Raw genomic sequence first — 27997 nt, 5'->3', positions numbered from 1 at the left:
CCATCCTGGTTGTCTTCCTAAAGGCTAAACTTAGGACCATTTTCAGTGCAATGCTGAAGCTCTTTCACTTTTGAAAGTACACAATCAAAGTTCAGTACACATCAGTCATCTGAGGTCAACTGAAACTAGTCAGTGCTCATCTGCCCTGAGAATTACCTTACTGCAAAATCAGAGGAACGATCAATTCAAAGGGAGCATTCCCACTACCTTTCCCAAGGGATTTCAGCTGGACAGAAGGGAGCGACCATGAAAACCTCCAACTACTTCCGACACTGGGAGCTCATGAAGTCTCCAGAGTTTTTAGTGCTTTAGAGAACTGAGATTTTTATCTGCAGCAACAGTTTAAAAATAAGACTGGATAATTTATGATTAACCTTGTAAGACCCTGAAGTATTGTTTAACCAATACACTGAAATCCAGTCCCCCTCCGGATATCTGGGAGGCCCCCGTTTTGCACGAGATGAAGCTGGAAGGGCCTTCAGGACCTGCAACCAAACAGACGGGGCACAAGCATGCACACTCACCATCTGAGGCACCCCAAAGATAACAACGTTTGAGTACTGCGAAAAAGTAACCTAAAGAGAAGGAAATCATTCATAGGTGAATTTTTAAAAACCAAATATCCTGCTTAATTTTTATTTCAAAATGAGTAGTAATTTTCCATTTCACCAAATAGTAGCTTGTCACAGAGTAGCCTCCTTTCAGATTTCATAAGACAAAAGTACATGCTCACTTTCATTCACGTTAGTTCAATCCATCAGTTTTCCAAATGCTTCCCCATAAGTCATCTCATCCATCCTCACAGCGACTCTACGCCAGGCCCGCCCCAGGGGTCATCTATCAGGTGGCCGATGACTCAACCAATGACCAGCTGGTGGCCAAGACAGTTGGCCCTGGGCCACTTGTACCAGGTCCACACTTTCCTGCTCTATACCAGATCGCTTTTCAAGAAATCAAGGGATCTCAGACCACTGGTTTTTTATGTTGAGCTATCCTTAAAATTCCCATCTCTCTCCTTGTCTCTGAAACAGTAAGTAAGAAATGCAATAAAATGGTCTTTAGTTGAAAAACTGGGGGAGGGGAAGTGCTTTGCCAGTCAAAATTCTCATTGCCCAATAAAAGTCATCTTTCAGAGAGATCGTTTATGTATATATGGTATTAAAAAAACTGCAAGCAAAACACAAGTAAATTGTTATAAGCTACTGATGACACCATCACAATGGTAAATTCTTATTTAAGAAAGCTATTTCATGGAGCATTCCTAAAGCAAAATTACAAAGCTTTTTTTAAGAGTACTAATAAACTTGGAAGTGTCCTACACTTTATGAAGATCAGAAGAAACCACAGCAAGCATGGCTGGTGGACTCTTTCTTTTCTTTGCCCCATCTCTGCCTCTCTCTAAATATACACACATGTGAACACACACACAGAAAAGTCTACTATTTACCAAGAACATTAGTAAGTTAATACCTATATGACAATTTATAGGATTTCCAAATGAGATCAAAATTTTGAAAGCAATAGAAATGAGAACTTTTTAGTTGGGCAAATTCTTGGGATTCACACGCTCAATATGTTGTAAACCTTAAGCTTATACTATGAAGTAGTCAATATGCAAAGCTCTCCATTTAAAAGGTGTTCAGCCCTGGCTGGCATAGCTCAGTGGATTGAGTGCAGGCCTGCAAACCAAAGGATCACGGTTCGATTCCCAGTCAGGGCACATGCCTGGGTTGCAGGCCAGTTCCCAGCAGGGGATGCACAAGAGGCAACCATACATTGATATTTCTCTTCCTCTCTCCTTCCCTTCCCCTCTAAAATAAATAAAATCCTTAAAAATAAATAAATAAATGTGTTCGCATTTCATTACACTAAAATATACACTTGTATTTTAATTATTTTTCTACATTTTTCAGTTTGCAATCATATTAATGATGAAGTTTAAAGTTTCGGACGGAGTGTCCTAGGACTGTTCTCTGCCTTACATACCTTCCACAAATCTGAAATATAAAATTTGGCCAAGTGCTGTACCCCTTCTCGCCAAGCACGGTATCTGGAGTACCAAACTAGCCATGGGTTCAATTCATAACCAACAGCTGTGAATCCTTCCTTTGCAGCTGCTATCACCTGCAGAAAGAGGTATTTATTCAAGATAAAAAGATAAACATCAACTTAACCGAAAAATGATATATTTCCTATTTATGGACTACGATCACAAAACATCCAATCAAAAGTCACCTCCTTTGTTCAAGATAGCATTTAAAGATAGATCTCTAAAATTATGCAGATTTGTGGACAAGATAATGCCAGCCAATTTTAATTCCAATTCCGTGTTTTGTCAAAGATTTCACCTCAAGCATCAGAGCAAATCGTCAGGTTTGCCTCAGATAACTATGTCATTAATTCTGGACTGGCCGACCTCTGGGTCAGCCTGACAGAGGTTGCTGAAAACCCAGCCTCTCTCCATCAGTGGTATCACACCAGCAGGCAAGATGAATGTATTGTGAACTAGCTGGAATATGCAATAAAAATAACCTGTCCATAAAGAACTTGCAATTTATTACACATTTCCTTACTATTTAAGATTCTCACTCAAAATGGAAAACAGGTTAAAGTAAAATGGAACAAATCAGAATAAAGTCAACTGCCAATGCCACCACCTAGGTAAGGGGACAGGGAGAGTGGGCTGGTCTCTCGGCTCATCTGGTCCTGCCGCCGCTCTCCACGGGAGCATCCCTGAAGGAGCCATCCCACCTACAGTAATTTCCGGAGTAACTACAGTGTCGCCCCTTAAGAAGAAACCATGTTCACAGAAATCATAAAGACACTATTCAAACATGTAAAGCATTCAAATCGGGATTTTAAAACTTCCTCCTGATTAATACATACATCTTCTGATTTCTTAAAAACAGAGGGCACTTTTTAACCTCTTCCTGATTATTCTTGGGTCACCATGGTGAAAATGCAGGGCCCATGTGGGCAGAGGCTGCTGAAAGGCATCGTGGAGGCCTGCTGGTCTCCACACGAGAGGTTTCCAGAATACTGGCCTTGACTACTGCTACCCTCACCGTTCAGCTCATTGAATGGAGGCCTAAATCCTTAGGTGTCACCTTATGCATGAAGAAACATGCTCCGAGACACCCGTTTGCTAGTCACTGACCTTGAGTAAGTAACACGGCTTCCCAGCGGTGGGTTGTGGGGGGTGGGTTAAAGTGAGCTCAAGTCACTAAAATCTGACCTTTCAAAAAGTAGGGGTTAATGCTCTTCCCTACTTTACTGTTACCCCATAGGAATTACACATGTGTAAGTATAGGTAAATGTAGGAGCAAACATATATGGTGAAAATGTAAAACAGTGGAACTCCATGATTTAATGTTTCTTCTAGCTATACCACCTGTATTAGCCCAAATTCCTTAATGGGCAATTTCACAATTACCAATTAATTGTACCTTTTTACCTCACATACCTACAGAGAAATTTTTCCTTTAAGCAAAAAATTAAATCTGAGGAAAATACATTCCGAATTCACCTTGGAAGTTGTGACAGTTCAGCCAAACACAAAATGAAATGACTACTTTATATTAAACTGTCAGGTTTAGCAAGTCTTTGCATAAACCTCATATGAAACATGAGAGATTTTAACAATTCTGGCACTAAACCTTAAAATGCGTTATCGCCACTCACAATCCGACCGTCGCCACTACCAATGTCCACCAGGGGTCCTCTTCCACTTCGCAGCATTTTCACGACATTTTCGACCTGCTTCGTAGTTGCAGGCACAAAAGGCAGGCAAATTTTTCGGAGGGCAGGTGTTATAAACGGAGTGGCCACGGCGTACACAGCCACCAGTGTCCCGCCAACAAGCCCAGTAAAGAAGAAGCCCCAGCTGCTCTTCTTCACACTGCTGCCTTTAAGACTCGCAGGTAGAACACACCCTGACTGACTTTCTTCTGGAAGTGTTTCTGGGGGGGCACCTAGATTGAGAGCAAGCAGAAAATACATAGGTAGCTCCAAACCTGAAATTTAAGGTAGTATTTTTCTACATTCTTATTAAGACATAAATGCATGCTTTTTAAACAAAGATAATTGAACTGAATACAATTTAAATTACTAGTGTGGGATTCCATAATGAGTTCTAAATTCCATGAACTAAATTAAGGTGTTTTAGAGAAAATTATTTGATACTAATGGAAGACTAAACTCTTTTCTTTCCAACATTTTATTTTTTTGTCTCTAAGAGTCAACTTTAGGAAACAATGTATTTATACCTATTTGGTATTTTAGGAATTCAATATCCATTAATACAAATGTTAACCAAGAACTCCATATTTTATGGTTCAGAACAAAGCCTCATAAACAAATAAGCATGAAAATATCTAATTATTACCCTGTTTCATATAGGATGAAAGGATTTCATATCAAAATTGGTCAGGCATCGCTAGTCTAGTTAGAAACAGACAATTTGAAGTAATAAGAGACAAGACTCAGGTTTCACTAAAAATCTTAAAGAACTATGGTAATAATGAGATTTTTAAAGCAGATCTAAAAAGAACAAAAAGTAAAATTATCATTTCAATGCCATCACAAGTAATAAAAAGTAATAAAGCAAAAAAATTCCCATCACTAATCACGGTGAAATGGTATCTTATATATCCTCCTCTTGAGTTTTATCCTTTAAAATGCATTCTTAATAAGATCTCAGATATTTTAGATTGAAAGTGCTTTGAAATTAATTTTGAAATTGATTAATGAGGCACACAGCATTCAGGTAAGCGCAGGGGCCTGAGAGCCTGGGTATTTAAGACCCCAGGCACATACTTTGCCAATGGTGTGATTTCCCCTCTCTGAACCTCAGTCTCCTCATCTGCAAAGTGGGGATCACAAGGTCATTGTGAGGATGAAATGGCTGGGAGCCTGTAAAGCACTCAGAACAGTGCCTGGCACTTGAACCCCACAGGGAACAAGATCATCCTGCCCTGAAGAAGTGAACCATCTAGCTGAGGAGCTAAGATTAAAAACACAGGAAGCCACAGGAAAAGGCGAGAAGAGGAAAGGGGGGAGGACAACAGATTCTTCTCAGTTTCAGTAATTAGCAAGCCATTCAAAAGCCCAGTGGATTAGATTCCTATTGCCACAAATTTAGTGGGTTGAAACAATACCCATTTATTATCCCACAGTTCTGAGAGGTCAACTGTCTGAAATGGGTTAACTTGCTTCTTCTTGCTTCCAAAGGCTGAACAATCACATTCCTTGGCCAGTGGTCCACAACATTCCAACTTCTACTATCATCATAACATTTTCTCTGACCCTCTGGCCTCTCTTTCCTTTATAGAGACCCCAGTAATTACATTAGTCCCACCCTGCTAATGCAGGATAATCTCCCCATCTCAAATTCCTTAACTTAATCCCATCTGCAAAAACCTCTCCTGTAACGCATTCAGTTCCTAGAATTAGGACACGGGCCTATTTGGGAGTGGGGGTCATTGTTCCACATTCCACACCCATGACAAGTGGTGTTATAATTTGGGGAGGTACAAATTTGAACACAAGACACACTAAAAGTTGGTTCACAGTAGTGAGTCTATGCTCCAGGGCCGGTGACCAACCAACAGTACCTCTCACACAACGGAGCTTTGCTCTTCCTGACGTCTAAGTTTCTCTAAAGTGAATTCTAAAGCTGGATCGTGGCAGAAACCAACTCAGAAACAAAAACAACAAAACTCTACTGCTGGTGCTAGTAATGGAGGTAAAATAAAAGTAAAGTTTAGGAAGATGCTGGTGTTTGATAGAAAGCAAGAGTTTTCTACACATTCATAGTTAGACTTAGCAGCATTGTATGGAGGACCCCACACACCATAGTAGTCATGCGTTTGATTATTTTTTAAATAGTCAAAGCACATCTACCATGCTTTGTATAAAATTATCCTGTGGGCATCCCAATTGTACAGCACTGCAGTTAAAAGGATTCCAGTCACACCGTTCCGGAGTCTCAGAACTTTACTAGTTGTGTGCTGTTAGGTAAGCTGTTGCTCAGGCTGGGTTTCCTCTCCTGTAAGATTTGGAAATAATACTATCTTCATAGGGTTATTGAATCAGTTAAATAAATAATGTATATAAAGCCCTTAGCACAGGCCTGGAAGAGTGATGACTGTTAGCTGCCATGATTATTCTCAATATTATCATGGGGTAGGGTGGGGGGAATGAATAATTTTTAACAACTTTTTTGAGATGTAATTCATATAAAACTTAATATGCAGAATTTAAAATTTTTATTATGTCACAAATTTAGAACATTTTCACTACCTCAAGCAGAAACCCCTTAATGACCACCCCCCCCCCGTCCTCCCCCTCACTCCCTAGCCCTAAGAACCACCAGTCTACTTTCTGTCTCTATATAGAGTTCCTATTCTGGACTTGCACAGGAGTGACATCATATGGTACGTGGTTTTTGTGACTGTCCTCTTTCATTTAGCATAGTTTTTAAGGTTCATCCATGTTGTACCATGTATCCATACTTTATTCCTTTTTATAGCCAAATATGACGATTCTGTTGTATGGATATACCACATTTTTGTTTATCCATTTGTCCATTAATAGAGTTTCTCTAGTCAGCATAAGCCAGCAGACAACCCAAACTCTATTTCACCTGTGTAGACTTATATCCTTCAATTCAACCAGCAAAAGATATAAAAAAGAGCTCCTGTCTTCAGGGCCTCCCATCTAACCTGTGTGCATGGTAGGGTCCCAGTGAGACATACACAACACAGGTTGTAAGAAATGCTATGAGGTGTTCAAAATGCTGTGGAAACAAAGGGGGAGGTGGAAGAAAGACGGATCCCAACGATGGAACCACGAAGATGTTAACACACAGAATTTGATCTGTGCATGAGGGTGATGGGGAAAAGGGCCTTAGCAAAAGAAGCAAGCTTTGGACCTCAGGCACTAAAGGTGGGGAAACCATTTGCTGAGCAGAGTGGTAGATAGCACAGGAAGGCAAGTGTGAGACCGTGATGCCAGGCTAAGTGTCTATTTTACTCTTTCGCACTGGGATGAAATTTTTTGAGCTAAGTCACTACAGCATTTGTGTTTTTAAGAAACGCAATACCTGCAGCAGTGTATCCCTTAATTATATCACTGAATTTTCTCTCACAAGGTTTTACACCTGCAAGTCTATTAACGTCACAGAAATTTGTATGAGCTCTTTTAAAGTTACTGTGTAAATCTAATGTATGACTACACCATTACCTCCATTCAATTAAAAAATGTTTAGATTTTTATCAGTAAAAACCAGTCCCTGAAGATTCAAAACTAAAATCAAGACTTTCTACAAATTTCTCACCCTTTTTTAAAAGATTTTTCTATTATTACTGTTTTTTTAGAGAGAGGGGAAGGGATAGAAAACAAGGAGAGAAACATGGATCTGAGGGAGAAACATCAATAGGCTGCCTCTTGCAGGCCCCCACCTGGGGACCTGGCCAACAACCCAGGCAATTGTTTACTATGATATAAATAAGTTACAAAGACTTCTGTCACATGTGCTCTTTGGAACACTGAACCATTCCATTAACTGAGAGCTGTGGTGGCCACTGGCTGTTTTCATGGAGCATTTGGGAGGCAGTCAGTCCTTGAAAGTAAAGGACTCAAAAAGGTGAACTTCTGTGGTCCCCACACTTGCCTAGTTACTGACTTCTGTTAATTGTTGAAAATTTCAATTTTCAGGGACAGATCTGGATCACCTAAAGCTAGATGCAATGACTAAGATGCACAAAAATGTACACAGAGTTCTCATCTAAGTTCAAGCAAAATGAAGAAGGCTATGAAAAAAAAGAGCAAGCCTGTTTGGAATTGTAACCTACCACACTGTGTTTTAAAACTGGCTTTATATTTTAATGTCACAGTATTTAAAAGCTATTGTGTACTTGTGTTCACATACCAGTTGAAAAACTAAAGCATATATTTATGTCCCTTTAACATATTTTTACTCCTTTAAGAAGACTTTCTTGTACTGTTTTAATGTCATTTGTGTGCTTTTGGCATACAGCACCTAATGATACTAGGAAAAACCTTTCTTCCCTTATGTTTTACAGGAAATAAAATTGAACTGTATGGAGAACATCTTTAGACATTTCCTATACTTCACAACAATCTAATGAGCCAAAGAAATTGCAGAATTCACCATTTGAAATGAGAAAATGCTGAACCAGCAAAGTTGAAGTGAATTGAGACTTGCCTCCAAAATCTAAAATGTCCTTGGACCATCATCGTCTTGAGAACTTGAGAATTAGTGAGGTTAAGTGATCACCAACCCTCCTGTGACAAAGCCAGTTCTTGACTTTCAGGCCAGGTTTAACCATGATGTAATGCATACATTCATTTCAACATTTGAGTATCTAATAAAGACTAGGAATAAACAGGAGTAAGTCTGTGTTCTTTGGCAGTTGGAGTACAGGAAGGATGAAAACTCATAAGCAATATACACAAAATATTTGGTCATGATCAGTGTTCTAAAGAAAAAGCAGCCCTGGCTGGTGTGGCTTAGGGGTTGAGAGCCGGCCTGGGACTCTAAGTGTTGCCAGTTCTATTCCCAGTCTAGGGTATATGCCTAGGTTGCGGGCCAGGTCCCCAGTGGGGGGTGCGCCAGGGGCAACCACACACTGATGCTTCTCTTCCTTTCTTCCCCTCTCTAAAAATAATAAATAAAATCTATTGAAAAAGAAAAGAAAGCAGTGTAAGTGACTTAAGGGACCGAGTACTATTCGTTTAGCGTTGCCAGGAAAGAGCTTTCCGAGGCAGAACAACGCAGGGCTTCACAGTGGGACCCTTAGCCCGAGGCTGTGCAATTTTGCTTCTTACTAACCAGCTGTATAACGGGCAAGTTACTGGACCGTATGCGCAAAATGGGCATTTCTTAACACTTAAACAGCTTGCTAAGAGCCAGGCACTGTTCTCCCTGAATGCATATAGCACCTTCGTAAGACAGATCCTACAATATTATTGATACCATTGCAGACAAGAAAACTGAGGCACAGAGATGATTATGCACTAACCCAAAGTCATAGCTAGTAAAATACCAGAGATGTGATTCCCACCCAGGCGGTGGGACTGCAGTGCCCATATCACATTAAGAGCCTGCCAAGCACTGTGTGACCCATTCGCCCTGAACAGGTTGTGGCAACTAGATACCAGTACAAGCAAACGCACTCGCAACCCACGACTCAGACGGGGAAGTCCCGCAAGCCCCGAAAAGAGAAGGGGCGAGGCGGGCAAGAGCACCACGCACCCAACGCCAGACACAGAGTTAGTGAAGAACAGCGCCAGAGGCTCCCACTCCCACCCCACAGGGACGGACTCCAGGAAAGCGACCCCGGGCGACAGCATGCCCCAAGGCGAATCTATACCCAGGACTGCATCCAAGGATCGCGCCATGCCCTGTCAATCTCACCGCCTCCTCCTTCCATCGCGAGATTTCCGGCAATCAAACGGTGGGGGGGGGGGGAAACCCGGAACTGGGTTATACCATCTTTTTGGAATAGGGGTAGAAAGGAGGGAGAAAAGAATGCTCTAAGTAAATGAGTTCCTTGTTGGGATTCAATATCCAAATACTTACAATTATAAAACTTCACGAAATAACTAAGTTCTATCTCCTCTTGTCTTGTGTTTCTAAAGTTCCCGTCCGTGACTTCAAACTTCCACACCCCTCCACAGCTTTCTGGATGATAGAAGTTTCCCAAAGCCGCCGCTTCGAGAAAGTACTGTCTGGCGTTAAACTAGTCTCCAGTGAAAAATAAGTCTCACTCACATTGCACTGCGCGTGCGCGAGCTGTGATCCGCCCTTGGGCGGAAGGTGTGTTCTTGGTTCCGGAGTGGTCTCGGCCGGTTGCGGAAAAGTAACCTGTGGTGCTGCACCATGGCGTCCGTCGGGACTCTCGCCTTCGATGAATATGGGCGCCCTTTCCTCATTATTAAGGATCAGGACCGCAAGACTCGTCTTATGGGACTGGAGGCTCTCAAGGTAACGGGACCGGATCCCACTGGCGGTGGGATGCGAAGAAACGGCGGAAACCCGTGGCTCTGCGCCTGCGCAAGCCTGGCGTTGGTTCTGCCATGTGCTTTGGGTAAAAGCTTAGGGAATTCCTCTTGTGTGCGGCTCCACACCCCGCTCCTAGAGTTTGGGACGGGCCAGCCTGTAAACCTTTAGGGGTTGGGGAGAGTCTCACGCGCCTTTCGCAGTTGGTTGGGGCAGTTTTTAAGTCACAAGCCGTGAACCCGCGTCTCGTTCGTTTCTCCAGTCTGGCAGCTTTGCGGTTCAGTGTTTTTGTCCGTAAAAATGCAGACATAGTATTCTCAAGTCACCGGGACGTTTAAGACTTTGATGCTTAATCTTCTGCTAGTGTATTTGCCACAACCTTAGAAGAAATGGAAGTTCATTTTGTCATTTCCCAAAGGCTTAGTCATTTACAGAGTATTTTATTTTTTAGTATCTTTTGTGTATGGCGTTTTCTTGGGTGCAGTGTTGTAAAAGTTTTTAATGGTAGGTAGACCCTTAAGGAAGGAAATACAACCTTCCTTAACAGTAGCGGTGAGAAATGGATACCAGTAAACAAAATATAAGGCAGTGTGTGACTAGTATCACCAGTAATCAGAGGGGATGCAGATAAAAGAGATGTCCTTCAGACCTCTGATAAAGGTGGCTTTTGATAAGGGTAGAGTCATGTTTTGAATGAGATTGAGCCAACCTGCTGGAAAAGGGAAACTTTCAGTAAAAGCAAAGACCTGGGAAGGAAATAGCATAGCACGTTATAGAGGGAAAGTGCATCCTTGTTTGGATGGAGGAATCTACCCAAAGTTATGCTAGTTTTCCAAAGACGGAAGTCCTTGAATGCCCCACAGTCCAGATGCTATCCTGTGGGAAGGAGGGGGCTTTGAGCAGAGTCAAAAGGTACATAGAACTGTACCTTTGAGTTTGGGCTGGAGTGAAGGGAACAAGGAAGAGCAGGGGAGTCAAATACACCATTGTGGGAGTCCTGGTAAGGGCTGGTCATCTGAGCACAGACACTAACAAAGTAGAGGAAGCACAGGAGGGTACTGGCTTTAGAGTCTGTTATAGAGGGAAGCGATCCACTAATTAGTATGTATAGACTTTGTCACCAGGTCTGAGGGGTCCCTGTTCACTTCATGTCTTGGGGTTTTACTTAAATAGTGCAGTTCTTCCACAGACTGACTTAGGACAAGTTGTGCAACCTCTGAACCTCTTCTCAGTGAGGGTAGTGCCTCTGTCAAGCTGAAAATGAGTGTTAAGTGGGGTAACCTGAGGAGTGACCATACAGTGTTTGATTCATGGTCAGTACTCAGGCCACTTGTATTACATATTCAATAATGTAATACATAATACAGTCCGAGACCTAGTTTCTTGTGGAGGACTTTGTGCAGCTTTTAGACTTTCTTGAGACACTGGGCAGGGAGAGGGAGCCAGTGACATTTTGGGACTGAAGTGACAGAAAAATGGGTGGCTTAGGTGAATGTAGGATGAATCTGAAGGAAAGGAGGTAAGATAAGAGACCCTGGATTTCTGCAGGGTCCTGCAGATCTGGTTAGGTTATGACAGGAAGAACAGAAAGAAAGCGAGACATGGAGCAAAAATGGACCTAATTATGTGCAGAAACAGGAACAAGTGGCTTCAAGCTTCCATTTCTTTCAGTATTGATACCCTTGGCAGGTGACAAGCAAGGATGAGTTTTTGTGTTCAGGTTATGTATTGGCTGTACCTTTTGAGAGAAGAGCGTGTTTCTGTGGTAAACCATTGTGTGACCTGTGTTTACAGCTGGGCTCTCACCTGGAGTTAGCATTGCAAAGTGGTCTTAAAATCAAACATCAGCTGTATGCTTTGAACTATTAAGCTTATATGTAATTTGAATATTTGCTTTTTCTGTTTCATTTAGTCTCATATAATGGCAGCGAAGGCTGTAGCAAATACAATGAGAACATCACTTGGGCCAAATGGTAAGAGACTAACATTCTGAGGGTTTTTTCTTGGGGGGGGGGGTTGTTTGTTTGTTTGTTTGTTTTTGACAAAAGTTTTAAAATCAGAGACTAGTCAATAAAACCTCTTTACAGAAGAGCGTATCCATTCCTCTTCTGTAGTAGGGAGGCCGTCCTACTCTGCTACTACATCCAAACTTTTGGTGTATTTCATACTCAAAAATTGGTTATGGTCATAATGTGTGTACAGTTTTAGGTCAGATTTTTTTATTCCCACGTAACATCATTTCATTTCCAAATCTCGTGTATGTGTTACATGCCAACAAGTCAGTTCTGGCTCCTGGCGACAGAGTGATAGGGTCCACAATGTTCTGTCCTTACCTACTCTGCTCCTGTGGATTCATGCCTATGGCTTCTTTCATAGAATCAGTCCATCTCATATTTGGCCTTTTTTTTCCTTTTTGCCTTCTGTTTTACCCAGTGTTACTGTCTTTTCCAAAGAAATCTGCCTTCTAGTGACATGCCCAAGATAGGGGCAACTTTGCCATTTTTGCCTCCAGTGGTAAATTTTAGGCCTCATGTCCTCTAGAACCCACTTATTCATCATCCTGGCTGCCAGAGGTATCTGTACCTCCTCCAGTGTCATAATTCAGATGATTTCAGTATTTTCCTATCAGCCGTCTTTTCTGCCCAACCTTCACATTCATATGTAGTCATTGGAAATGCAGGCATTTAGCTGTCCTTAACTGTGGTCTCTAATGACACATCTTTGCTCTTAGGGATCTTTCCTAATTCTTCATTGCTTCCCTTCTGAGTCTCAGCCTTGTCTTGACTTCTTGGCTGAGTCTGCATTTGAATTGATGACTGGGCCAAGGTAAGCAAAACCTTTAACAACTTCAGCATCTTCGACGTCTGTGTGAAACTTGTGTTTCTTCTGCAGTCAAGACTTTTGTCTTTGTGTTCAGATGCAGCCCTGTTTCCGCACTTCTTACACTTTCATCAGAGGTCTTTTCAAGTCATTGATACTTTCTGCCAGTAAAATGATGTCTTCTGCATATCTTAAGTTATTAATATTTTTTCTATCAATTTTCACTTTTTCCTCTTAATCTGGCCCAGTTCTGTGGGCAGAATAAACAAATAGGGAGATAAAATGCACTCTTGCATGACACCTTTGCTGATAGGAAACCATTCTGATTCCATATTCTGTCCTCACTGCAGCTTCCTGCTCACAGTGCAGGGTGTGTGTCAGGAGGGAGTCCTGGGGCATCCCTGTTTCAGAACAGTTCATAGCTTTTCATGATTGACACAGTCAAGGGCTTTTCTGTAGTCTATAAAACAGAGTAACTGAAATTCTTTGGAGCACTCCAGTATCCAGCAAATGCTTGCAGCTGGATGGGAAACTACAGCAGTGGTCTTACATAGTTACTGCACTTCTCGGCATCTCCTTTCTTGACGACTGGGATGTGTACTGAATGTTTCCAGGCTGTAGGCCATTGGTCTTGCTTTCCATGTTGACCTCGTCTCGTTAGTGTTTTGACAGATTATCTACCCCTGGTGATTAGTTTCTTCCCAACACTTCCGGGGCAGCTTTCACTTTGCTGTGTAGAATTCTTCCTCATAGGGCTCTTCAGAAGGGCCTGTTATTTTTTTTTCACCTTTTCCGTGTAGGTTTTCAGTATGCTGCCTCCACCTTGTCATTATTTTCTCCTCACCAGATAATGTGCTTCTGTAAAGTCGTGCAGCATTCCTAATCAGGATTTGGATTTCTCTCTCTTATTTCTTGAATCTTCTGGTAAAGATCTCTTGTTTTTACTTTCTTGTTCTCTTCTATCCCTTACATTGACTGTTTTGATGCTGTAATCATTTTCTTTATCTCTGCATGATAGTCATTGAAAACTGCATTCAGAAAAGTCTAACCCTGCTTTTGTCATTTTTGCCTCTCTCCTGTCTCAAAAAATTTTCAGAGGTTTTTTTCTGTCATCCATCTCAAGGGGTTTTTTTTTTTTTTTCCTTTTTTATTTCCAGCACTGTCTTTTCGCATTCTCTCCATAAAAATATTTCTTGCTTCAGTTCACAGTTCTGGCTCTCGGGCATTTAAGTCTAACAGTGCAGCTCTGATCTTTATGTTGACTTTAATCCATCACGAATGTTACTTACCTTGTATTTTGGCACTACAATCTCTCAATGTTTTCCCGCTTTACCCTAATGTTCAATATTAACAGTCCATGGTTAGCACAACAGTCTGCTTTGGTTTTGTTTGGGCAGAGAGGACACAGCTCCTCCAATCTCCTGTTACTGCTTATTACATAGTCTGTCATTTCTGTGTTGACCATCTCTGAGGTCCAGGTGCCAACAGTTGAGAGGTCCGCCTTTCAACTGTTGGAAGCACGTGCTTGTGATGGACAAGTTTTTCGTTTTGCAGAAGTCCACAAGCCAATGTCTTGCTTCATTTCTGGCCCCTGGTCTGAATTTGTTCAACATTTGATTCTGCTTTTATAAGGATGTCTTGTTTTCATGTGTGATCAGTTTGTTCTTGAATACTTGTATGAAAGTTCTCAATGTCATCTTTAGGCTCTGTAATTGGAGCATAGGCTTGAGTAGTTGTTAAGTTCGTAGGTTTTCCTAGAAGTCTGATTGATATTATTCTGTCAGACCTTGCAGAGTAGCCCCTAACTGCCTATGCTACATCTTAACCTAAGTATTAAAGCCTCTCTTCTTCTGAGCTTGTCGTTACCAAAGCAGAACACTGCTGAAAATGTCCCATTCCAGTCCATTATAGTTTGCTGACACCTAGTACTGCAATGTTGAGGTGTCCGTATTTCTCGTTTACTTTGGTGAGCGCTTCTTGACGTTCCATGTTCCTGTTTTATCTGTTGTGCAGCATCGTCGATTCTTTCTGCCTTTGTGCACATCAGCCCTTTCAGCTTTGGTGTTTAATTGCATCAGCAACAGCAGTGCTATTTGTAATTGTTCTCTGCTCTTCCCCATTGAGTGTCTGAAGACTTTTCATCCTGGAAGTCTCATTTTTCACCACTGCCTTACATTTCATTTTGGAATGTCTCATCTTAGGGTTTTTAACGTAAAATGAAAGACTTCTTTTTCTTTTCTTTTCTTTTCTTTTTTTTTTACGAGAAAATAAAAGCCAGGGGTACGCTGTTGACCTCTGCTGCACGGTGTGTGGTCCACATCACAGGTGCTGGGGTCCTTGGTTTTGTGCTTTCCGAATGCCTATGAAATGTAAGCATCCCTACAGGATTACAACTCAGAACTGTCCTCTGGTGGTACTCCATTTAGTGGTGCTCCATAATTTTTCTGCCACTTATCATGTTTTAGCCAATTTTAGGTGGTAATGTTCTGTTTATGATAAATTCCTAGATAGGACCTGGGTCACTTAGCACTTTCTTTATAGATTTTTGTATAGGTCGCCTCTTCGCCCACCCCCAAAGCCAGTCTGACCATTCCTGTCTTTTTAGGGCTTGATAAAATGATGGTGGATAAGGATGGCGACGTGACTGTAACCAATGATGGTGCCACCATTTTGAGCATGATGGATGTTGACCATCAGATTGCCAAGCTGATGGTTGAACTGTCCAAATCACAGGATGATGAAATCGGAGATGGAACCACAGGAGTGGTTGGTAAGAAAGGGCAAAATGTCTTTTCTCGTTTAAGAGATGTTATTTAAAATCACAGAGCTAACATGCCTACCCAGAATCAAATTATGAGGCAACAGACACGTCTAAGTTGAAGGATACCCTACAAAATAAGTAGCCCAGACCCTTCAAAGCTGTCGGTATCATGAAAGAACTAGAGGGGGAGGTGGTTAGAGTAAAGGAGCTGAAGAGAAATGCCAACCGACTCTAATGCATAAAACGTTATCAGATGCCAAATTTTATTGTGAGCTGTGAGGGGTATGTGGGACATTTAGAGGAATTTGATTGTCCAGTGTCACCACATAGGGATTTTTTCAGTGTTAAGTTTCCTGAGTGACAGGCACAATACATCGTGTTGATGTAGAAAATGCCCTGGTTTCTGCAACAGTTCTCAAAGAGTTGAACAGGAAACAAGTGCATATACAGAGAAAGCGTGCGACAAAATGTTATTGATGAGTAGTGTTCATTTTACTGTTTGCACATCTTTTCTGAGTTTCTGAAACATTAAGAGGTTGAGGAAGGTTAAAGAACTGAATTGTTTATAATTTTTCTGCAGGTGGAATTTTAATTCATTTATTCAAAACTAAATTGGGCACCAAACACTGTTCTAGATGTGTCAGAGTGCAGCAGTATTAAATAAAACATCTTTGTGGGACTGAAGGGAATGGGAGTAGGAGAATAAATAAAAAATTTTTATCTTAAGTGTGAATGTCCAGAAACAAATCCCTGGCCTAGGAAACTTGAGTTTTTTTCCCTTGTGATGTTTTCATGTTACGTTCTTTAGTTTACATCACTGACAGTTGAATATCTGTCTATAATGGGAGACCCATTAGAATTTTTCCAGAACTGAAACAAGAGGTTCTCCTTTTACAAAATAGAGAGATGGTCTCAGCCTCTAAGACACCTCCAGCTTAATTGTGGAACCTTCAGGTTTCCAGAGCAGCATCTGCTTTGTATTGATTACACAAGCGTTAACGTTTTCCTGAACCAGCTGTGTACTGTCTTGTCTGCAGTCCTGGCTGGCGCCTTGTTGGAAGAAGCCGAGCAGTTGCTGGACCGCGGCATCCACCCGATCAGGATCGCTGATGGCTACGAGCAAGCCGCCCGCATTGCTATCAATCACCTGGACAAAATCAGTGACATTGTCCTTGTTGACGTAAAGGACACTGAGCCTCTGATTCAGACGGCAAAAACCACACTGGGCTCCAAAGTGTACGTTTCCGGTGTCGTAGGTGGCAGAGTTTGTTTGCTTGTTCTTAAAGGCAACAAGAAATGACCCCAGTGGCTTCATATTGGTTTGATGAATTTATCTTTCTATTATTTTGTTTTGCTTTCCTTCGAATGTATGTATAGACATAATCAACGTAAAGTAGAATATTGTAAATCACCTATTTATGATACCAACTTCGCCATATTTTAATATTTTGGTTTTTTAAGATTTCATTTATTTTTAGAGATAGGGGAAGGGGGGAGAAAGAGAGGGAGAGAAATATCAACGTGTGGTTGCCTCTTGCATGCCCTCCCCTGGGGACCTGGCCCACAACCCAGGCATGTGCCCTGACTGGGAATCAAACTGGTGACCCTGTGGTTCTCTCGCAGTCTGTGCTCAATCCGCTGAGCTGCACCAGCCAGGGCAAACACCAGCAACATTTTTAGTTTCTTGGTTATCTTCCTCAATGATGTAAGATTTCAGACAGCATTTCAGATACTAGATTTCCCTTGTGGTTTTTCCAGAATCAAAAGTAAATTTATTGAGCAGTCAATTCAAATGTTTCAAAGCTTTCCAAAAAAGATAACCTGCCCCCCCCAACTCTTGTTGCATTGGAAATGTTTGCAAAGGTAACACACCGTACCAACTCTCACTTCTCAATCAGAACAACACCTGCTTCAGATAATTGACTTTACCTGAGGGATTTCTTTCCCATTCTCTTTTGGACTTTTAAAATATTAATAGTATTCTTAAATAGTAGCAGAATCTTGGAACAGTCTTTGTTATTGCCATACTTCAGGAGTCTCTTGTGGACCTCCACATGGAAGGAAATATTAAATTTAGAGTTAGTGAAAATAAAGATGTAGGTTTTTTTCCATCCAAGTTTCCGGTTCCTGTTGGGTTCCAGGTTAAGGTTCTATGTCCCAGGCTGTTTACAGTGTGGGTTGCGGTGGCATTCCTTTTTGAGACAAAACACCTTCCAGTTACAATGTATTTGTATTTGTGTTCCCACCTTACATTGTATGGTCTACTTTGGTGTAGTGAGTGAATGTGAACGATGTGTTTTGCGTATTTCCGTCAGAGTTAACAGCTGTCACCGGCAGATGGCCGAGATTGCCGTGAACGCTGTCCTCACGGTGGCCGACATGCAGCGCAGAGACGTCGACTTCGAGCTCATTAAAGTGGAAGGCAAAGTGGGCGGGAGGTTGGAGGACACTAAACTTATTAAGGGCGTGATCGTGGACAAGGACTTCAGTCATCCACAGATGCCAAAAGTAAGTCATTGCCTTTCACAGATCCAGGCTTTTTTTTAACTATTAAAGACACCAATTCAAATGTTTTTATGTTTCCCCATAGCAAGTAGAAGATGCTAAGATTGCGATTCTCACGTGTCCATTTGAACCACCAAAACCAAAGACAAAGCATAAGCTGGATGTGACCTCTGTGGAAGACTATAAAGCCCTTCAGAAATACGAAAAGGAGAAGTTTGAAGAGATGATCCAGCAAGTGAGTCTTTCCATAATTCATTAGTGACATTTAAGCTCCTACGGGATGCAGTTAGGCAGCTGTAGGTAATACATGTATATGATGCTAATCTGTACTGTTTTGATACTGCATTATGTGGCTTTAAACAACATTAACAGTATAGACTTGCTTTCTTCACTTTTAAATTATAAAAGGAGTTGATGTTCACAATGAGAGCACATCAGATGGCACAGAGAGGCATAAGGACAAAGGAAGTCTGATTTTGTCTCAAAATGGCGATGTGTCTGGGGTACCTGAAAGAGTAGACTCGGTTACCTTCAGCTGTGCTTTCGATTTTCGTACTTGATTTCCTGAACACGTCTACACTAGTAACTTGAGGGTTTGGAAAATTTTAATATGGCTTATGACATATTTGAGACATCTAAATAGAACTCTTAGACAAAAAAGTAGGGTTCCTGGATACCTAGAATTAAACCAGAATGCAATCATAGAAATCCCAGTTCTTTGCTCATAAGAGTCAGTATTATTTTATAAATACTTTTCCTCTTCCCCCCCTGGCCGTTACTGTTTTACGTGTGTGCTCTGTGGTGTAGTGGTTCTTCTTTGGCACACTGCCCTTGGGACTTTAAAACAGCAAAATTCAGAGATACGTGAACATGGACATACTCATAGCAAGCACAGTAGAGGATAGTTTCATACTTGTTTTTTGGAGGAGTATTGAATTCACGTATTCTTTCATGGTATATTTCTCTGTGCCTGCTTTATATCAAGCACTGTTGTAGGCACTGAGGTGCAGCAGTGAACAGAGTGGGGCTCTTGCTCTGTCACAGGCACTGGTCAGACAAGGCCCGTAAGAAGGGATCGTGTGGACAGGGACGTGGGTGAAGTGAGAGCAGCGTATCTGAGTGAGGAGCTTTCCAGGCTGTGGCAGGGTGGGCGTGGGCAGCAAGGAGAAGGCCCCAAGGCGGCACTGTGGTTGGCACGTGTAGAGAACGACAGGGCTGAAGGGTTGGAGCATGCTAGCAGGAATTTGTAAATAAAGGTCCATTACGGGGTTGGGGGGGAGGGGACCATGAGAATGCCGGCCAGGCCGGCAGGGAGCAAAAGTAGTGGGAACTGAGAGGCCAAGGGAGGGAAGGAGAGGGAGTGACCCAAGAGAAACATAGAAGGTGGCTGTGAGGAGAAAGGGCCCCTTTCCAATTTTGAGCACATGGAAGACAAACACAGCCATTCGAGGAGCGCAGGGGACACCAGGGTCTGTTCCCAGCACTGATGTAATGGGAACATCGCAAGAAGGAATTTTCAGTTAATGGACTGAGTTCTGGTGAGTTGGGGGAGGAAGGAGAGAAGGCCAGGTGTGGGAGATTGCCTGAGAGTCTTGGGTGAGGGCGGAAGTGAAATGGTGGCTGGGGCTGTTTCACCGTTGTTGCAGGTGAGCCCCAAAGGAGGGGTGGCCCCGAGCGGTGCCACCTCCGGACGAGGCGTGAGCCATTTGCAAGGGGTGGAAGAGTGCTGCTTCGCAGAAGCAGGTGTCCCCATTCTTGGTCTTTAAATAAGTCTGTATCTGGGTGCACAGAGGATAGCCCACTTAGGCGAGGAAAGCAAGTTGCACAGCAATGTATATTGTACTTTTTTTTTTTAAACTCAAGTTAGTGAAGCTGCTTCTTAGGTGTTTGTGACAGGACAGAGCTGTTGACCTTGATTTCCTGGGAGCTAGCAGGGTGCTTCGCTTTGTTGACTCTGTTGCTTTGATTCATAATAACAATTGAGTTCCATATGCAGTACTGATTTTTTTTTTTTAAGATTTTACTTATTTATTTTTAGAGAGGGGAAGGGAGGGAGAAAGAGGGAGAGAAACGTCAATGTGTGGTTGCCTGTCACACATTCCCCTATTGGGAACCTGGCCTGCAACCCAGGCATGTGTTCTGACTGGGAATAGAACTGGCAACCCTTTGGTTCCCAGGCTGGCACTCAATCCACTGAGCCACAACAGCCAGGGATGGATTACTGATTTTTTAAAGACTAGTTTGAAAATGAGGTGATTCCCGTTGATACCTGTTCCTTACTTAGAACATGGAACTGACAGAAAGTAGGCCGTTGTGTTCTCCTTTTCTGTACTTCTGTTCAATGCAGCCACCTTACCATCTATGCCTGTCACCTTTTTTCAAAACTTTTTTCAGACATAGAGCAGAAAGAATACTTGCTTGTTCTTAATATGACTGCAACCTTTCTTTTCCCAGATTAAAGAAACTGGTGCTAACCTAGCTATTTGCCAGTGGGGCTTTGATGATGAAGCAAATCATTTACTTCTTCAGAACAATTTGCCTGCAGTTCGTTGGGTAGGAGGACCTGAAATTGAGGTAGGAACCTGTGGAAAGAGACTTCTGAACTTACAGGTGCTTACAATGCGCTTGTGTATCTTGGAGCTGCTTTGGTAGCACTTGTCTTAAATGACCATGTTATGCTAAGGCTTTATAGGTGAGAGGATGGTGAGCTGGGAGAGAGAAATGGGAGAATCTCATTCCTAACAGTGCTGTTTCCAGTGTTCTGTAGCATGTGCTTTCCGTATGTTATCTCAGTTGGCCTCTACTTAGCTCTCAAAGGCGGCCTCACCGACTTTTGTGTCAGCCTCCTAGACATTGTCTGAACCTGGACACGGGGCCTTGTTGGTCCGCACTGTAGCCCTGTTTGCAGAGGGACGGCTGTGCAGGGCTCTGAATCGGGCACAGTCAGGAGATGAGGTTGGGAACTATGAGGACCTGTGCAGGATGTGTCAGGCAGCACCAGAGCCAGACCACGACACTCAGCTCTTCAGAGCTTTGTTCTTCATTTGAGACTGTTCTGGTTGAACCTGAATTTTTTTGGCCAAAGTGGGGCAGCAGTTCTAGTGAACAGGGTGGTCAAGTTCAGCTCATTTGTGATCGTGTTGTGAAAACATTGTCTTCTCTGCCCTCTCAACCCCAATTAGTTGATTGCCATCGCGACAGGAGGGCGGATCGTCCCACGCTTCTCGGAGCTCACAGCTGAGAAGCTGGGCTTTGCTGGGCTTGTAAAAGAGATCTCATTTGGGACGACCAAGGACAAGATGCTGGTCATCGAGCAGTGCAAGAACTCCAGAGCTGTAACCATTTTCATCAGGGGAGGAAATAAGATGGTGAGAATTGGATTATTTGTCCTGTATTTTTTCCAGTTGTCAATATGATATAGACACTTTAACCATGACTAAAACCGGGTTATTTTCCTCAAAGGAAGTGAGGTATTGTGGTATAAAATCGCTGAAGACCATGTTGTGTGGTCGGTTTTACAGGGCACGTTGCCTGTCTTCTGTCCCTTAGGTGACAATAGGAAGCCTGAGTAAATGACTCATTGTGAGGCTTTTCTTTTCAGTTTGGTTTTGTGTGACCCCTCTTCTTGGTTGTGTGTTCTGGAATGAGTCACTGGCTGCCTGTTCCGTGCTTTTTGACTACGTTATAGAAGAAGAGCTAAAGATAGAAACCATCTAATAACAAATATGACAGGCTGTTTTCATTTGTTGGAACCAAGCTGATTTTAAAAATGGGCGGAAGTTAGGAACATTTTTAGCATGCACTTTGATTAAGCCAGAGGTGCCATGTATTTGGCTCTAAGATTTATAAGCTGTGAGCACATTAATTTAGGCAGAACTGTTTCCTAGATCATCGAGGAAGCAAAGCGATCCCTTCACGATGCCTTGTGCGTCATCCGGAACCTCATCCGTGATAACCGCGTGGTGTATGGCGGAGGCGCTGCTGAAGTCTCTTGTGCTTTGGCAGTTAGCCAGGCTGCAGATAAGGTAAAATGCACATGGGACTCACTGCAGATAAGGTAAAATGCACATGGGACTCACAGAGGACTAAGACGGTTCTGGACTGTACGTGAGGTGGCAGTGCTACAGACAGACCAGGTACTGGGATCAAGGTGACCCCGAACATGGGGAGGTCAGCAGGTGTTCCATGTGAGTCCATTCTCACGTCCACGCAGTCAAAGTCCTGGGACTGTACATTGATTTCTCAGCTTCATTCAGTCATTTGTAGCCCTTACAGTTACTGTTTTGTGTAAATCTTGACACTTAATGTTATCTGACATTCAGAATTAATTAAACATTACAATAGAAGCAAGTCACGTAAGGCAGGTTCTCAGGCTTCTCTCATATGTGCACCTGCACCATCCATACTCTGCAGTGACATTTTAATATTCTAGGGCATTAAAAATAATCCACATAGCCTTCACGAGTTCTCGGAATTCTTCACAAGTTTTGGGGGGTTTCTTTTTTCCCCTAAGTATGTAATTTAACTAGGTTTCTCGATTGCTCCTGGGGGGTTTGCCCAGCACACTTACCACAGCCCTGTGCCCCCCAGTGCCCAACCCTGGAGCAGTACGCCATGCGAGCGTTCGCCGACGCCCTGGAGGTCATCCCCATGGCCCTTGCTGAGAACAGTGGCATGAACCCCATCCAGACGATGACCGAGGTCCGAGCCAGACAAGTGAAGGAGACGAACCCTGCTCTTGGGATCGACTGCTTGCACAAGGGTACAAACGGTGAGGAGCTGCTGGGACAGGGGCGGGGGGACTGTGGTTTGACTTTAATTGAGTAGCTATGTCCTGCGTGGCTGTGTTGTATGTAGTGCTTACCGAGAGGTTACCGTCTTTTTCAACACTAAACACACTTGAGATACTCAGGCCCTGAATTTCAGATCTTTGATTTGATTGCAACTGCAGTGTGGTATGTATTCCAAAGATGGCTTCCATTTTCATCTTTGGTTTTAGAAAATAATTCTTGTCTTTTTTTTTACACAAGTGTTCTAAGTGGTTTGGTTCTGGGTCTCCTGAAAGAGCCTTGAAACTCACTTTCCGTTCACAGCTTATTCTGTGTTTTTAACCAATAAATTACCGGGTGTTTTGTAATTGTGATGTACTGTAATCTCTGTGGCCATGGGAATGGTTGACCTGCTGAAAGGTCGTACAGCATTAGCTTGTCGAAACGGTGGTCCAGAACACCGTATCCGGACTTGCACAGTGGGTCCTGGCCACAGGAGCGCTTGTTTGTTTTTAACTTAGAAGCACAGTATGTTCTGTTCTTTGTGTCAAAGTCCAAGGATGTTTTAACAGCAGATGTTTAAATTTTAAATTTGTCAGTTTAAATTTTAATGCATGATTGTGCCCAAATGTGCCATGTTTAGGTGTGTCTTGGAATTTTCTTGCACTCGAAGTACATTCCGATTTTGTTTATTTTATATGGTGGTAGACACTTTGTGGGGAGAGGTTCCCCCACACACACACCCCAGCTTCCTGGTAGTAACCATGTTCAAATTCCAGAACATCCTTGGGAGTAATGAAATGTATTCCTCTGAGCATTTAACTGGCTTCCGAATTTGAAATTACTAAGTTTTCAGTATGATTCCAGTAGTCAAAACAAGTGTTCAATGTTAAGTGCATGCTATTGTAGGATAATCGATTTATTTGTATTTTTCAGATATGAAGCAACAACATGTCATAGAAACCTTGATTGGCAAAAAGCAACAGATCTCTCTAGCAACACAGATGGTTAGAATGATTTTGAAGATTGACGATATCCGCAAGCCTGGAGAGTCTGAAGAATAAAGAAAAAATTCAGAATAAAATGTAGTAGTAAGATTCACTACTGTGACTAAATAAAAGGGTGTCGTATGGTGCATCTACGGTTATTTATTACTGTGTTCTTTTTCAGACACTGTAGATGCTGTAATAAAAATAGTGGTTTGGTAGTCATAGTTTCACTTGTTCAAAGACGTAATTGTAGGGATGCTGTCTCACAATCTTCTGTATTTGTTATATTAAAAGGATCTCTTTTAAAACCACTTTTATCTTGCTCTTTAATAAGCATTCACTGTAATCAAGTGCTGCCTTCATTCAAGGAGTTTGTTGTTTTTAAAAAGCTCTAGGAACTGTTTTAACAGCTTAACCATTGATGTTGTTCTTGAGATTGATTTTAACATTGAGGTGAGTATGGGCTTGACCCTACTAAGTATATTTGCACGCACCTATCTAAATGGGTGGATCTTTTGATTACAGAGACCTGTCATAGGTGAGAGTTTCTATCTCGTAATTATGGTGTGTCTCAGGTGCCATTAGGTACAGTTACACCAACATAACCTTGGACGTTACCACAGTGCTGCTAAAACTGGCGTTGAAAATTTATAGTCCCTGTTGCTTTATTCCAGACCTGGTCCCACCCTGAACGCAAGCCAGCTTGTGTGTGGAGAAGGCCCAGGCTCCCACAGCACCCGCAGGTGCTCAGAAGCACAAGCCAGAACCAGTGGAGGCTTTCTTAATCAGAGGGAAAGAACAAGTGGAGGTTGGAGTGCAAGGAAATGTCTTGGAATTGCCACGTGTAACTAAACTGCTACTGAGTATTTAGTAAAATAACTGACCAACGGTGGCTGTCGTTACCACCAGCTAGGTCTTGTTTTGAAGAGTACTTCAGTTTACTCTCATCCTATGAAGGAGATCCATTTCTTTTTATTCACATTTCATCAGTGAGATTTGATCATTTGCCAGACAGTGTCATGGCTGGTAAGTTGCAGAGCCAGGTCAAACCTTGCCAGCCTGACTCCATCTAGTTCCGCGCTCATCCCCTGTACTGCCTTGCTTGTACGGTTCTCTGGGTTTTCTGAAAGAATGCTGCCTACGGGGAATCATCATGATAAAAGTTCACCTACATGTCACCAGGGGATTTGCTTGTAAGACGAGTCTGATTTCCTAAAATCAGGAAATGGTGATTCTTCCTGACCAAAGTGTCAGGGTTACCCTCCTGTGAACCTGGGTGCTGACCAGTCTTCAAATCTTGGGTCTGTGTTTTCTCTACATGAATGCAGTGGTTGGTTTGCTAAACAAGTACACTGAGGATTTGGGAGTAAGTGCTAGTATCACTTTTCCTAACCTTAGAATGTTTATAGAACTAGACAATTGAATATGGAAAGCTTAAACCTATTGGACATACACACTAGTGTGTATTTCATCATATAATGAATGGTAAAGTCACATCACTGTAATTTGTGCTCCTACCTCCTCAACGCTGCATCAGGATGCACCTATTTTAAGAGCAGGTTCTCGTTAGACCTGCTTAGATCATTGATGCGGCAGGGTGAGTTGATTTATGAGGACTGATGCCAGCCGGCAGAGAAGGTAGAGCACCTGGCTTTGGACCAGTCTCTTGGCTGAAGGGGTTTGTGGTTGTGTGAGAAAAGCCACTGACCCACACTTCCCTTCCAAAAGCCTCACAAATGTTCCTGGCACTTACTTACATGGTTGAGAAAAAAAACTACGTGGCCTATGAACAGGGAACCGAATAGAGATGTTTCATAGCTGTTGATTTTAATTCATGAAAAAGACCTCTTGAAGGCACCATTCCTGTTATCTTCAGATTCCAGATCACTTGGCAAGCATCTCACCCCTTGTACGTTAGACCCCACCCCAGTCTCATCTTGTGTGTGGCAAGAGCAACTAAAGGTACTCACGTGCCTGAGGTCAGTTCCCACAGGACCACCCTTTCCCTTTTGGTTCCCAGTGCCTATGCTGGCTGGGCTGGGTTGGTGTTTTAAAGAGCCTGATCGTTGTAAATAGGACTGAAAAGTGCAAATGTGTCTGGAAGGACCAAGAGGTTAGTCTGTTACACGTGACTGACGTCCTTTTATCTTTTTGCCTTGTTCTGTTCTTGTGAACAGGGGTTGGGCATTTTGGGATGGGAATGGCACTAATTAAACAGTAAACTCATAGATTATTTGTAAGCATGGAGAAGTGTTTCTCCATCTTGGGTGATCTTGCAGGCAGCCTTGCAAGATGGGGATCATCTAAATCACCAGAAAAAGGGGTACCAAAGGCAACTGGCTGCTTAAAAAATGGCCAGTATAGTGAGGCTGTCTCTTCAGTAGAACAGCTGTCTTAGTTCAGGCTCCTGGAAGAAAAATGGCAGACTGAATGACTTAAACAGTAAACATTTCTCACAGTTCTGGAGGCTGGACGTCCACCATCAAGGAGCTGGCTGGTCCAGGGTGTGGCGAGGACCCACTTACCAGCGCACAGACAGCCACCTACCTACTTGTAGTATCTTTGCATGGCCCAGAGAGAGGAGAGATCTCTATCTCCCAGCGATGTTCTTCCCAACCCCCACCCCGTTTTTTTAAACTTTTTGAAACTCCATGATTTTCATGTGAGTTCTAGTCCTCGTGCATCTCCGGCTGGGATGGCGGCATCTCGCTACTCTGAAGATATATAGTCCCCACCACAACCCAAGTACTTCCCACACTGATGATACTTCCCACAGGAGACCATTCGCCCAACAACCCCGCCCACAAAGTGATATCATTCTTTGCATTTTATAGATTTTACATGGAGAAAAACAATTAGGTACGCACTAGGGCCCGGGCACTGTGAGCTCTTGCACTCTACGCCCATCCTGCCTCCCCCTCCTTCCCTCTGCCCATATCTGGCAGGTGGTCCACGTGAAGCTGCCTCTGCTGCCCAGCCCACAGGCCTCCACACCCCCTTTCTTCTCTGTGCTCAGTCTGGGGACCCAACCAGTCCAGGCCGAGGACTCACCCAACTTCAGCTCACACTCACTCCCAGCCTCTTTGATGACATATACGGGAAACCAGCTGGAGGATTTCGGGAAAGAGTTCCCTCCCTAACAAAAAACGGATGCAAAAAGAGAGCCCTTCCCACTCTTCCTGCTTGGCTGGTGTTTTGTGAGGCAGAGACCCAGGGCCATGCTGGCGAGCAGGGCCTGGAATGGCAGGCACCTAACCGTGCTTTGACGCCAGTAAAGCCTTGAGCCACTCAAATCCGTTTTGAGGTGGTGCAGGGCAGACTTCAGTGTTATTCTCTTAGCTACGGCTAGTTGAGCCACTGTTGGTCAGCCTTTCCATTATGGGCAGCCCAAGAAAGCCTAACTGATACTCTGGAACGAACCAAAAGGCAAACTTTCCTCCACAGTCATGCTTCTCTTCTGGCACTCCTTGCCCTGGATTATCTTTAAGATGACCTCGGATACTTAGTGCCCTGCGTCAGACGGCTTCCACTTACGTCACAAAATAAGTCAGAAAGCAAGTGGAATCAGGCCACTCACCCTCCCTCATCCCTCCCTCTCCAGAGGGCCCATCTGTCACTCCACTGCTCTCACAGAAGGAGCTAAAACCACCAGCAAGCTGGGACCCTGCAGCCCCACCCAGCAGTGAAAGAGGAATGGGTATGGCCCCTGAGTCTCCAGGGCTCCTTCCTGCCCCACATCTTCCATGATTTGCCCTCCAGGAGCCCCAGGACTAACAAGGAATGGCCCCACACTGGACGTGGCACACGGGGATGAAAGCCCCGCCCTCCACCCAGGACCCAAGCAAACCCCCTCCCCATTCTCCCACACAGTGGAGGGAGGCTACTGAGAGCACAGGCCCGCATGGGCTGGACACTAAGCAGCCCTTCTGGTGTCTGCGGATGTGAGAGGGTCTAGTGGGAGGGACTGTCTAGGCTTGGTCAGTCTCCCAATAAGCATTCTCAGCAGGACCCTGAGGGAGACCAACCGTGGTGCTGTCACACGCGGGACAACAGAATTAACAGAAAGTCAACAGGAGCAGCTAGAGGTTTCGAAGCACCTTCACTAGGGTGGGTGAGCACGGCCCAGTAC

General features: G+C 43.2%; 2 protein-coding genes across 5 annotated transcripts in view; one reads left to right on the top strand and one right to left on the bottom strand.

Annotated features, from left to right (window-relative positions):
• Positions 1-9468, bottom strand: part of ATPSCKMT (ATP synthase c subunit lysine N-methyltransferase) — a 143795-nt gene extending 134327 nt beyond the window's left edge. For 3 of the 4 annotated variants that reach the window (XM_053657273.1, XM_053657271.1, XM_037165430.2), the window contains exons 1-4: positions 9396-9468; positions 3682-3971; positions 1987-2124; positions 525-575 (exon numbers count right to left, since the gene is read on the bottom strand). In XM_053657273.1, the coding sequence (XP_053513248.1) occupies positions 525-575; positions 1987-2124; positions 3682-3971; positions 9396-9423 (507 nt within the window). In that variant the 5' untranslated portion in view covers positions 9424-9468. The remainder of the gene's footprint in view (positions 1-524; positions 576-1986; positions 2125-3681; positions 3972-9395) is intronic. The other variant, XM_053657272.1, reaches the window with a different exon arrangement.
• Positions 9469-9819: 351 nt separating this feature from the next.
• Positions 9820-24179, top strand: CCT5 (chaperonin containing TCP1 subunit 5). The gene is made up of 11 exons (XM_037165434.2): positions 9820-10009; positions 11937-11997; positions 15450-15614; positions 16643-16841; positions 17921-18113; positions 18196-18345; positions 20565-20684; positions 21293-21478; positions 21998-22135; positions 22701-22881; positions 23816-24179. Exons 1-11 carry the CDS (start codon positions 9905-9907, stop codon positions 23941-23943), a joined length of 1626 nt encoding a protein of 541 aa, XP_037021329.1. The 5' UTR covers positions 9820-9904; the 3' UTR covers positions 23944-24179.
• Positions 24180-27997: the final 3818 nt, after the last annotated feature.

This window comes from Artibeus jamaicensis, unplaced genomic scaffold (assembly GCF_021234435.1).
Source record: "Artibeus jamaicensis isolate MK-2021 breed Jamaican fruit bat unplaced genomic scaffold, CSHL_Jam_final scaffold_369, whole genome shotgun sequence".
NCBI lineage: Eukaryota > Metazoa > Chordata > Mammalia > Chiroptera > Phyllostomidae > Artibeus > Artibeus jamaicensis.
This window is presented reverse-complemented; position numbering and strand designations above follow the sequence as displayed.

What these genes read in the sequence shown, in the direction of transcription:
- CCT5 (XM_037165434.2), top strand. Translation starts at nt 9,905, where the DNA reads ATGGCGTCCGTCGGGACTCTCGCCTTCGATGAATATGGGCGCCCTTTC. An exon ending in AACATCACTTGGGCCAAATG is followed by an intron (nt 11,998 to 15,449) that starts GTAAGAGACTAA and finishes CTGTCTTTTTAG; the next exon opens with GGCTTGATAAAATGATGGTG. An exon ending in TGGAACCACAGGAGTGGTTG is followed by an intron (nt 15,615 to 16,642) that starts GTAAGAAAGGGC and finishes TCTTGTCTGCAG; the next exon opens with TCCTGGCTGGCGCCTTGTTG.